We start from the raw sequence: 12514 nt of genomic DNA on the forward strand, positions 1-12514 counted from the left end.
TCTACTGGAAGACATGTGATTCGATTGGGTTACAACAATCCTGCCTATAAACTGAAAAGAAAACTATCATTGATACAAAAATCAAATTAGTTTGAATATATCTAACCCTGCTGTTAGGAAAAACTTTCTACTGGTTGAAGGTACAAAATTTTGAACTAAAATGAGTTGGATGTACACCTAAAAGTCACCAATTAACACATCTATGTCTTCATATGCATGGCATCAGCTTTTGATCTACTACACCGATCTGGCTCGATCGGAATGTCAATTGATTTGAGCAACTGTAAATTGCATCTAATTCCAACACCATCCTCAAGATATCATCTAATTGTGTTCCCACTATCATGTTGGAAACGTGGGCAAGAAATGCTAATAAGTTTGTCTCTCGTTTAACTACATGCTCGGAGTTTCCTTAGCCTATCGCCCGTAATTTGACTCGTTGAAAATGGGTTGACCTATAAATAGCTAGCCATACCAATCAAATTCCAAACATTGTTTACACACTAGTACTACCGATGAGATGAATATTGGACGCTGACATATTTAGCAGGCTAGTTCGTTCGTCCCCTGTTGTTGGACCTCCCAGCATTATTTTCCCGCCTTTTCCTCCCAACCAGAAAGCTTGCTAAGTGACCCTTTCCTGGCCTGCAAAATAAAGCGAGACCCGCAAGAATAACCTAGGCTGACCTCCTCCCTCGCACGGCCTACCGGCCCCACCCCCGCCACCCGTCGACGCCGGCCTCTCACGCTCGCTCGGAGAGTCGGAGGAGCCCGCGGCGGCCGGAGGGCGTCGCTCGTCGTCGCTAACCCAATAATAAAGCCATCTACAGCTAGATAATATATATAACATATATATATACAGCTATCTACTAATTAACCCATGGGTAAGGGCGGTAAGCGCAGCGTGCCTCGGTACCCCGAGGACGAGGACAAGGGCGGCGGCTGCTGCGGGTGCCTGTGCTGGTGCTGCTGCTTCCTGTTCCTGATCGTGGCGGCGCTGGCCGGCACGGCGGCCTACTTCTTCTTCGTGTACAAGCCCAAGGCGCCGTCCTACTCGGTGAACAACATGTCGGTGTCGCGGTTCGACTTCAGCTCCTCCGACCTCACGCTGTACGTGAAGCTCACCGCCTCGGTGCGCGCCGAGAACCCCAACGAAATGATCGGCATCAAGTACGGCGAGGGCTCCCACACCGTCGTCTCCTACCGCGGCACGCCGCTGTGCTCGGGGAAGCTCCCGGCCTTCTACCAGGGCTACAAGAACGTCACCGTCATGGACATCTCCATGGAGGGCCGCCACGGCTTCGGCTCCAGCCTGCAGCAGGCGCTGGAGGAGAGCGAGAAGCTCGGGGACATCCCGCTCGACATCTTCGTCAGCGTCCCCATCGAGCTGCGCCTCGGCACCGTCGACCTCCGGGAGGTCAGGGTCAACGTTCACTGCGCGCTCGTCCTCGACAGCGTCTCGCCCAAGAAGAAGCCCAACATCAAGACCGCAACCTACCAGGCCAACGTAGAGTTCTAATGTAATTAACTAATTATTAACTTGGTATGCATCGTGTATTCCCGTTGGTGATTAACCGAGACGGCGCCCGTCAGTCATGTATGCACACCCGTATGTATGTATACTGATTGCTTGATCGCTATTCAGTTGAGCTGGGGAGGATTTAATCGTACACACACACACACACACACACACACACACACACACACACACACACACACACACACACACACACACACACACACGTGTGTGTGTGTTCATTGTATTATTGTAAGTCTTGGGAACATTATTATTGACTCTAGTCAAATGGATTGTTGCAAACTAGCTAGTACATTGCTTGGTTAATTTTGCATACATACACGTATGCTTGGGCAAAGGGTCCGATTTAGGGCCTGTTAATTTGAGATGCTGCTTTTGAAGCTTTTCTAAGGGTTTGTTTGGTTAGACTTTCCAACCTGCTTTTGAAGCTTTTGAGTCGACCCAGAAACTCAAACAAATAGGCCCTTAACCTTGCGCAACCATCACAACCTATCATCGCTTGATGGACATTTTGTTTCATTTCATCGATGTAATACTGTAATGGCATTTACTATTCTTTTTCCAAACACATTGCAACTAAATACATAGTACACTCACACCTATTGACCGAGGTGGACCCCCGGTACACTGATAGAGGGTCCGACTGGTAACCAGATGGGCCGGGCGGCTGACTACAAGGAAGGGACCTCGACGGCCTCCCACCACCAGCCTCACCAGCCTCAGGGGACTCTCTCACCATTGGCCTCGACGACTTCCAATCCTGAATGATCCTGAATGCAAGGCAATACAAATTCACCCAACGGGATGGAGATATTACACACATCGCGGCCCAAATCTGTCTAAATCGTTGTCTTGTGTTACATCAAGTTTCTGGTTCTGCGATCTCCCTCATCTAAAATCTACTGCCTAGCATACTCCTAGTGGACTTGCCGAAATCCCAATCCGACAGTTGGCATGCTAGGTAGGGGGATCGTGATATGAACGGGGGTGCCCGATCTTCCGTCAGGTGAAGGATAACTCGTTTTGGTCGGAATGCGACACACCGATCCGGCTTCAATGTCAACAACTCGAACCCCGCAATCTTAGCACCACAACTCCTCTGGTTATCAACCGTAGTCACAATCCGGTTGACCTCGCCGAGAAGGCTAATTCCCTGCCTGCGAAACGAAGAACACAAGCAAAAACTCAAAAGAAACGCAACACTCAAATTGTAGTGACAACTGCAGATGAATGATTAAGCTCGAAAGTTGGGGTTCTACAAACCGAAAGACGGCGACTGTTCAAAGACAGATTGATCTAAAGCAAAACCCGAACCCTAATGAGAGCAGCGGCTACTGAGATATAGGGGATAGGGGCGTGGCTCCCCCGTGGACGCGCCCCTAATGGGCTCAACGAAGATACACGGCCCAAAGTCCAAATTACGATGTCACAGCACCGGGACAGATTCTGGACACCAAATTCCTCGGACAATTCCCGACGACTCAGAATGAGTTTGGGCCTTAAACCAACGCCAATAGAAGCTCCATGAAATTAGCTTTCCATCCATATGTGGATCGTCGAATTCCGACTTCGGATGTGGCCTGGGCGTCCAATTTACGTCAGGCTGCTCCTGGACTCCGAGGTGGACTCGAAGTTAAATTGGATTGGGCCTCCATGTGGCTTGGCGGCCCTTGCTGTTCCTCCACGCCTCCATGCTCCTCTCCATGTGTTCCCTGGCCCTCTCCTTGGTTCCTAATCACATTGTAAAAATTAGGTAGCAAACCATTCTCACAATTATTAATAGAAATGCTTAGGACCGAACTCACCTCTAAATTTAATTGTCGCGCGCGAGCTCTTGTGATTGGACCTTGAATGGTTTGAATGTCCAGCAGAGGAACCTCTTGTATATCCATAGGAGTGATGTCCTCATCAGATCGTCAGGATCCTTACAATGAATTTGATGGCAGCAACATCTATCCAACCAGGTGAGACATTCTTGATATCAACATTAGATTGATTTGCTTTTCCATGTGATTAATCAAGAGCCGATCTCTTGTCTAAAATTTTTTTATGCTAAAACCCTCCTCATCGAGCACCGCCAGCCACCGCAACGCACACAACTGCACTATTGGTATTTGTAACATCTTCTCCAGATACAAGGTTACTGATCCTATTTTGGTAATGGCGCCAGAAACGCTTATGACATTTTATAGAGCAATCACTAGGAACAGGGTCAGTCATAAACCATGAATCATTCCGCAAGCGCACAGAATAACCGAAGTAGCATTTTACCCGAGAATATTCCGGGGTATTATTTATATTTCCGCATGGAAGGTGGCGGCTAAGATGTGTTGGCAAGTTTGTGAACTAATTGCAATGGAATATTCAAGTGCATAAACAGGGGTAAGATGAATATGGGATAAAGCTAGTGAGACAAACAAGTATTCTCAGCTCAAATAAAGATAACAAGCAGGAAGATAGGTAGAAGACAGCAGCTTGGGCTTTAAATGTTCTTACATTAATTATATAGATTACTAAGCACTTTACGCTTAACATGTGGATAGCTTAACTCTAGTCAACCTAGTACTACCGGAACAACTGTGCAAAATGACAGACAGATAGAACAGCCTAGCCATCACATCGTTTTATGAACCTCCTACCCCCCTAACCGAACGTGGACGATTATAATGGCACAAAACAGGGTTGTCACCACCTGCAGGCTACCTCTACAAACCGTTGGAAAGGGTGACATCCAGCAACACTTAATTAACCCAGGCACCATGTCTACATTATTAAGCGATACTCTAGTATCTCGCACGGAGCCCCCACCCTTCATATAGACAGACATCATATAGTAGAGCAAACTTGCGAATAATGGAGCGGGTTCCAATGAACTAAGGCTAATTGTCTAACCATGCAAAGAATATAGTAACTAAGCAAACTAATCATAAAATTTATATCTGACACCGCAGGAGATAGATCTTGCAAATATAAATAACTGTAAGATAAGTCTATTACAAACGACCGAGTATTACAAAATAGAACTAGAACCGAACTCATACCTAATCTCCGATGCAACCTCAGGGACCCGAAGACTACTACTTCACCTAAACTCCACTAGCCTAAAACTACACAAGAGAAGGAGCTTGAGCTTGAGGATGGCAACTTGTGGTGTATTCTTATTCTCACCCCCACCCCCACCCCCACCATCATATACATAAAGGGCGCAAGGGCGATGCTCTCGATAGGTTTTGTAGCAGCTCGGGCACCTGGAACCGACCTAAGGAAGGTTCAAGGAAGCTGGCTGCACAAGAGGTAGGTCGGTGGCGCCAGGGGGAAGTCGACCGACCAAGGTGGCCGGCAGATGGCCCACTAGGCCCCACCACCTCCAACTCACTCTAGTGTCCTGCCACGTGTCCCCTGATCCTTGTTCCATATGCCTAAGCTTCTGGTATGTCAGTTTGATGCTGCATGTGGGCCCTTTGATCCATGTGAGTCTGGTTCTTGCGCTCTGATTGATCGATGATTTTTTTTCCTTGAATCAATATGTGCTTGAAACCTAAATTTTAGCTCATTTCCAACATTGTATATTTTCTAAGGGCATAGTGGGTTTAGGCATAGATAAATATTATTGCAAGAAATGCAAACCTCAAGATTTTCTGATCAAATTGACATTTGAAAATAGTCTCTAGCAAGCATCAACAAGATCCCCCAAGCTGTCCATTGCTTGTCTCGAGCAAAGTATCAGGTTCTTGATCAGAAAATCACTCTGAGTCATGCTCGCTTGTCATGTCATAGTTTACAACAAAGTAGTCCATCTAGAAATTTGTATAAGTTGGCCTACGTACCTTTGCCTTACTTCGTACTCATCATGGGGTGTGATGAGGGCACGACACCTTCGGATACGACCATTGATTATAAGGTGAGCTCGTTCCAAATAAATCTGTCATCTGGATTTGAGAATAAATTACTACCTAATGATTTAATTATTGTTAGAAACCATGGAGATGATGAAGAGGACGTTGGGGAGGAGTTTGGAGGCGTGGTGGACCAGCAAGGGCAGCCAAGCCGAGTTGGAGGCCCAATCCAAATCGAGTTCGAGTATGCTTCGGAGTCCAGAGCAGCCCGCACCAAAATCAATGCCCAGGCTGCATACGGAGTCCATTTTGGATGCTATTTATATGGATGGAAAGATAATTTCAAGGAGCTTCTAATGGAACTGGTTTGAGGCCCAAATTCATTCGGAGTCGATGGGAATCATTGAAACAAGTAAATGTTCGGAATCTGTCAATTTGCTGCAACACCATCTTTTGGGCTGTTGGCCCGTGTATCGTGTTGGGGTCCAAGATGGACGTGGCTAGGGGGTTATGCATGCCCCAACACTCATATAATCAGCAGCCACCGCCACATTAGGGTTTAGGGTTTTGTTTAGTTCTTGTGTTTTCCTTCGAGAAACAGAGATTGCATCGTTGTATCTGTGGCGAGAAGTCCTTATACATTGATCCAAGGCCCCCGTTCTTGATCTCCTCCAATGTGTCGATTAGTCCTTTGGAATCGAGTTCTTGAACCCCTCTTGTGATTCGCTTAATCCATATCTGCAATTATCAGATTGCGTGTTTACATCTTCTTGCTTGTGTCCTTCGATTCGCTTGCAAGAAAAGCCTTCTCGGCAAGGTCAATCAAGTTGTGCTTGGTTGATAACCAACGGAGCGGTGGTGTAATGGTTGCAGGCTTCGAATTCGTGTTTGATTAGAAGTCAGATCGCCAACGTCACGTACTCCATCAATCGAATTTACCCTACCTCTCGGAAGATCGGGCCTAGCCTACATCAAGTGGTATCAGGATTCCAGGTTGTCCGTGAGGTATTATCGTGTCCCCCCCCCTTTCGATTCATTTTTTGTCATCACCCATAGTCCACAAAAAGCCCTAAAAAATTTTGTTTCCACTATCCTATAACCCATTTGTGCCCCACAATTTTTTAGTTCAGTTTGCGTTGCTGAATTTTAGTCCCTTGTTGGGTCGTTGTGTTTGTCGTGTCTAGATCTTGTTCGTGGTCTTTAGTGTCAACTCTGGTTTTTAGTTCGCTGGTGCATGTGATTGTTGCACACCATTCAGTTCTGAAAAAAACGGCAAAGAGGTGCTAAAAAAAGAAAAAAAAGCAGCACCAACAAGAAAAAAAAAACAAAGAAAGAATAGGCAGCAAAGAAAAAAAATCAGAAGTGCTTGCATCCTTTTGTGGTCTTGTGGTGAGTTGTATTGTTGTTTGCTTGAACTAGGTCAAGGACGGGTTTAGGCCGGCGACATAGACAATCTTGGGACTACTTTTCAGTCTTGCAATTCTGAATTGAATAATTGCTATTCCTTGCTACTATATTGTGCCTACCCAAAGCTACACATATACTTCAATCAGCACAGGTTCATCTTGCAACTGTTACACCCAAGCTTGACAACTGATTGTGCCGCCTGTTGGCTTTGGTAAGAACACTTGCACGATGGTGGTAAGCCGCTTGAGATATTGCATTCCACTTTCACCACCACCCAGTAGTTGCTAGTTGATAGGGATAATACTTTTGTGTTGTCTTTCGCTGTCTTCTAACAATGACAGGTTCTTCATATCCACCAACATATGATGGTATGGGTGCTGATGCGTACTTGGAGTGGTAATTGCTATAGATAACATATTTGCAACTCGTTGCATGTGTCCAAGGAGGAAGGTAAAAAATGCAGCTAGTGTTTTCCGACACTCAGCTTTAGTTTGGTGGGATTCTTTAAGTTCTTCAGATAAACCCCAAACTTGGATAGATATGAAACTTCTTATGCGTGAAACCTTTGTTAATCCACCTCCTGCTTTGAATTCATATGACGAGGTGCATAACTTAGAGGATCAGTCCATTGTTGTATCTCTTGCACCACCTAACCTTTTGCAGGATTCTGAACAAAAGCAAGAGGACAAGGTTGACATGGACAAAAAAGAGGAGCTCACATCCTCATGTGAAAATTCAGAGCCATCACTTCACAATGCACCTATTACTCCCGCTGAAATTGAGAGCAAAGGTAATGCTTATGGTGCTGCACTCATGGATGGTGACGCTTCTTTTAATGTGCTAAATTCTTCCACAAATCATGCTATGACAGAGCAACTATTATTGGGACCAACTCTTGATTTAACTTTGTCACAATATGATTTGCTTCATATTTCCTGTGATAAAGATGACTTACTTGATCACGAACATGAGAGCACTGAACCACATGTTTTTGCTGAATTTACAAATGTGATTCATGTTGCTAGTGATACAGATGAGATGAAATTGTTGTCTTCTTTACATACCTTGGGTTACATTGAATTTGATGTTTTGTGTAATCTAAGTAATTTAAAGGAGAAACTCTTTATGTGTGCTGATTTGCCATGGTTGTCTAGACATACATATCATGTTATTGGCAAATATAACAACAAAAGACAATATTTGATACATCGGGTTTACATTTGTGCAAATATGAATTCTTCTTTTATTGTTCAAGATTGTAATCAACTAAGTGGATCCGACACTATTGATATTCATACGCCATCTATTCCTATGCTGCCTTTTGTTAGTACTAATCTTTTGCAGGATAGTATTGACAAAGCACATGTGGATTCGGATCAAGGAGCCTACAGGATCAGGTTCGAGTACAATCGGTGCCGAGGATGGATTTTCTTTCAAGAAGGGGAGGATGATGAGAGCACGACACCTTCGAATACGACCATTGATTATAAGGTGAGCTCGTTCCAAATAAATCTGTCATCTGGATTTGAGAATAAATTACTACATAATGATTTAATTATTGTTAGAAACCATAGAGATGATGAAGAGGACGTTGGGGAGGAGTTTGGAGGCGTGGTGGACCAGCAAGGGCAGCCAAGCCGAGTTGGAGGCCCAATTCAAATCGAGTTCGAGTCTACTTCGGAGTCCAGGAGCAGCCCGCACCAAAATCAATGCCCAGGCGGCATACGGAGTCCGTTTTGGATGTTCTTTATATGGATGGAAATATAATTTCAAGGATCTTCCAATGGAACTGGTTTGAGGCCCAAATTCATTCGGAGTCGATGGGAATCATTGAAACAAGTGAACGTTCAGAATCTGTCAATTTGCTGCAACACCATCTTTTGGGTTGTTGGCCCGTGTATCGTGTTGGGGTCCATGATGGACGTGGCTAGGGGGTTATGCACGCCCAACACTCATAGAGTTTAGGGTTTTTTTTAGTTCTTGTGTTTCCCTTCGAGAAATAGAGATTGCATCATTGTATCTGTGGTGACAAGTCCTTATACATTGATCCAAGGACCCCCGTTCTTGATCCCCTCCATTGTGTCGATTAGTCCTTTGTACTCGAGTTCTTGAACCCCTCTTGTGATTCGCTTAATCCATATATGCAATTATCAGATTGCGTGTTTACATCTTCTTGCTTGTGTCCTTCGATTCGCTTGCAGGAAAAGCCTTCTCGGCGAGGTCAATCAAGTTGTGCTTGGTTGATAACCAACGGAGCGGTGGTGTAACGATTGCAGGCTTCGAATTCGTGTTTGATTAGAAGTCAGATCGCCAACGTCACGTACTCCATCAATCGAATTTACCCTACCTCTCGAAAGATCGGGCCGCGTCTACATCAGGGTGTTTAGCCTTCTCCTCGCCTTGAGCTATTGAGAGTGAACAGTGCATAAAGCTATAGTCACTTATTCCTATATCAGCAATCCATCTGGAGATTTTTCTTAAAAAGGTTTTCGAAAAACAAGGCTAAGTTCCTCAAATGACTCTCTCGAATCACTCAATGTGTATAAAACCTTACCAAGGCAATTTTTGCCTCTTTTCTTTTCGAGTAAATTGCACCCATCATACAACAACTTGGTAGGTAGGTGCAAATTGGTCCAATAACTTGTAAAGTGCTCAATTTAGTACAATAACTTGATAGCTGGGTGTAGATTGATCCAACAACTTAGAAAATGCTTGATTTAGTGCAATAACTTGATAAATTGGTGCATTCACCGTTTAAACATTACACGACAATATATTTACTAACGTCAAGTAACAATAAAGAGTACATTCACATCGGAACGTATTATTTGACCATGGATTTTTGTGTCCCAATGGACACCAATAATTTTATTCTCAGAATAAATTAATTATGGTTTTATTAAAAATAATATATTATTTAACCACTATTACAACAGCAACATATAAGCAAAGTAGATGAACATCAATAATTCTTAAATTTTATAAATAGAAATTATTGATAGTGATCCGGTTGTTGCTTTTCAACTATGTACAATTTTTTATTTGTTCAAATGCAAATAAATTTTAGAATTACACCATTAGCATCACTCAAACACTGAAGTCGATAAGAGAGACCCTTTTCTTTTGCGCTTCTCCTCATGTATTCAACAATGCTCATATTTGTTTCTGTTTATTTAGCTCATTTTTCCTTTCTAATAAATATATGAGGCTTTAAAAATATATGTACCAAGCTCCTAAAAGGTATCAATAGTTTGTATCAACGTATTGGCTTTTTTAGTTTAACATTGCATATAATTAAACATATAAAAAATAGTGAGGGTGAATTTTTCAATATTGAATGTTAAATTAAATAGTTTTAATTAAAATTAAATCACTATACAAAAATAATTAATGCAAAGACATAATAATAATTTCTAAACCGTGACGGTTTTTATCCTGGCTAAATACATTGCCACGCAGGCGCAACACAAAAATCAATGGTCAAATAATACTTAATAATTTATATACTCTTTATTGAGACTTTGTGTTAGTTACATTGATGTGTAATGTTTGGACTGTGAGTGCACCTATTTTCCAAGTTATTGCATTAAGTTGAGCACTTTACAAGTTATTGGACCGATCTGCACTCACCTGTCAAGTTATTGCACTGAATTGAGCATTTTACAAGTTGTTGGACCAATTTGCACTCATTTGACAAGTTGTTGTATGGTGGGTGTAATTTACTCTATCTTTTGTGGAGCTTAAAGTAGGACAAAGGAACTAGGCATACTTGCATTTCATTACTGTAAAGTCAAAAAGTGAATCTTTGGAGAAACAAATCATACAAACGGGATCAAGATGTGCATGTGTGTGTGGATGGAATGGATGGTAGGATGAATTACTCTTTGTTGACTCACTCTTTCCTTTATTCTTTCCTCATATTTTATTATTATTATCATTATTATCATTATTTTAGACATGGCAGTCCATCTTTATTTTTTTTAGATCGGGCTAACCATGACATAAATAACTCAGGGTATTTATTCTGGAGAGAGAGATTGTCAATACAAGGAGTATTTATTTGGTGGATGATGGATGATGTTGATTCCCAATGTAGGAATTTCGCGGATGGAGGTGGACGTGTATGTGGACTTTATCACAAGAGTATGAAAAGATTCCCACTAGGGTCACACAGTTTGACAACACTCAATGACAAGGCAAGCAACATATGTAAACGGTTTTGCAATAAAGTACTCATATAGCTCTGGAAGTTATTTATCATCATTGAGGAACTTGCATTTCTTATTTTATTTTAAAATCAAAACTCCAAACTTACAGCACCACTTAGAAAAAGATCACATTGCTCCATTCACTATATTTATACTCACAACAACCTAGACTTGGATTAAGGATTGCAATCTACAAGACTTTTAGGTTCATGGCAAAAGGTTTATCAAGCCAACAAACTCAAACTTAAGAGAACAAGAAGTTTTAAAAAAGACTGACAAACTACGCAGAACAAAGCAACCTCTCATCCTTTCAACTTGTTGGGGAGGCGAATCAACCAAGACAGCCGAGAGGAGAGGAAATAAGAGAGGGAGTGAGAAAGTTCAAGAGGGATAGCCGGCCCCCTTGACCCTTGGATCGTCCGTATATATATAGGAAGGGGAGGTGGTAATTTGCTCCCAGCCTCCCGGTGAGTACAAAATTTAAAATTAGGTCCTTGGGCCGCCACATGAGGCCCATTTTCAACATGGGCTAAGCCATTCCTTCAACAGTAGCCCCTCAGCTACTTTGTTTTGGTTGGTACAACAAAGCATAGTAGCTGAATTCATAGGAAGTGACCCAGCCCTATCTATGACCATGGCCACGGGGATTGTCCTCATGACCGCCCGCTCGTACGCCTCGCTAAAAACACGATCCGAAAACCCAGTGGGACAAAATAGATGGAGAAAAGAGCACGCACGCCTAGCGGGCCCACATATACATGCTGATAACACTCCTGCCGGTAATTGGCTTCGGTTCTAATGATGATGAAGGTCGTCGGCAGTGATGAAGGCGGAATCTTCATCGCTCGACTTCATTGCGTAGGCCTTAGATCCTTGGTTCTCGAGCGCTCGCACCCTTGGCACCGGTTGATCCTCGTCGTCTCCTTGGATCACTCTTCCTCATAGCTGATGTAGTCGATGTAGGGTATGCAGCGTCTTCGGTTCTCCGCTCTCGAGCGCCGGGCAAGACTTGATGCGCAAAGTGATGGTCATAACCGATGTAGTCGATGTAGGGGATGCAGTGTCTTCGGTTCTTTGCTCTCGAGCGTCGGATAAGACTTGATCAGCAAAGTGATGCTAGTGCTCCATGGCCCCACCATAGCCCCTCATGGCCGGGATTCGTAGCAGACGGAGCGAAGATTCTTCAGGAGGCATAGTTGAAATGGCTGATGTCGTGGATGAAGATGGCGATGAAATATTCCTCGCTGATCCCCTCGAGTCGAGTTGCGTCGGCAAGGGCGAGGGCCGAAGTAGTTTTTGCTGAAGTAGAAGGCGAGCCCCTCGAGTCGTACGGTGTCGACAAGGCAAAGGCCGGGTCGTCATTGCCAGAGTAGAAGGCGAGCCCCTCGAGTCGAACTATGTCGACGAGAGCGAAGGCTGAAATCGTCGTCGCCGAAGTAGAAAGCGAGCCCCTTGAGTCGAACTGTGTCGATGAGAGCAAAGGCCGAAGTCGTCATCACCGAAGTAGAAGGCGAGCCCCTCGAGCC

At 43.7% G+C, this 12514-nt stretch overlaps 1 protein-coding gene across 1 annotated transcript; it reads left to right on the forward strand.

Moving 5' to 3' along the window:
- The first annotated feature begins 880 nt into the window (after positions 1–880).
- LOC120662507 (NDR1/HIN1-like protein 6) lies at positions 881–1550 on the forward strand. The gene has a single exon (XM_039941639.1). It carries the CDS (start codon positions 881–883, stop codon positions 1517–1519), a length of 639 nt encoding a protein of 212 aa, XP_039797573.1. The 3' UTR covers positions 1520–1550.
- The last annotated feature ends 10964 nt before the right edge of the window (positions 1551–12514 follow it).

The sequence above is a fragment of the Panicum virgatum genome, chromosome 2N, assembly GCF_016808335.1.
Source record: "Panicum virgatum strain AP13 chromosome 2N, P.virgatum_v5, whole genome shotgun sequence".
Lineage (NCBI taxonomy): Eukaryota > Viridiplantae > Streptophyta > Magnoliopsida > Poales > Poaceae > Panicum > Panicum virgatum.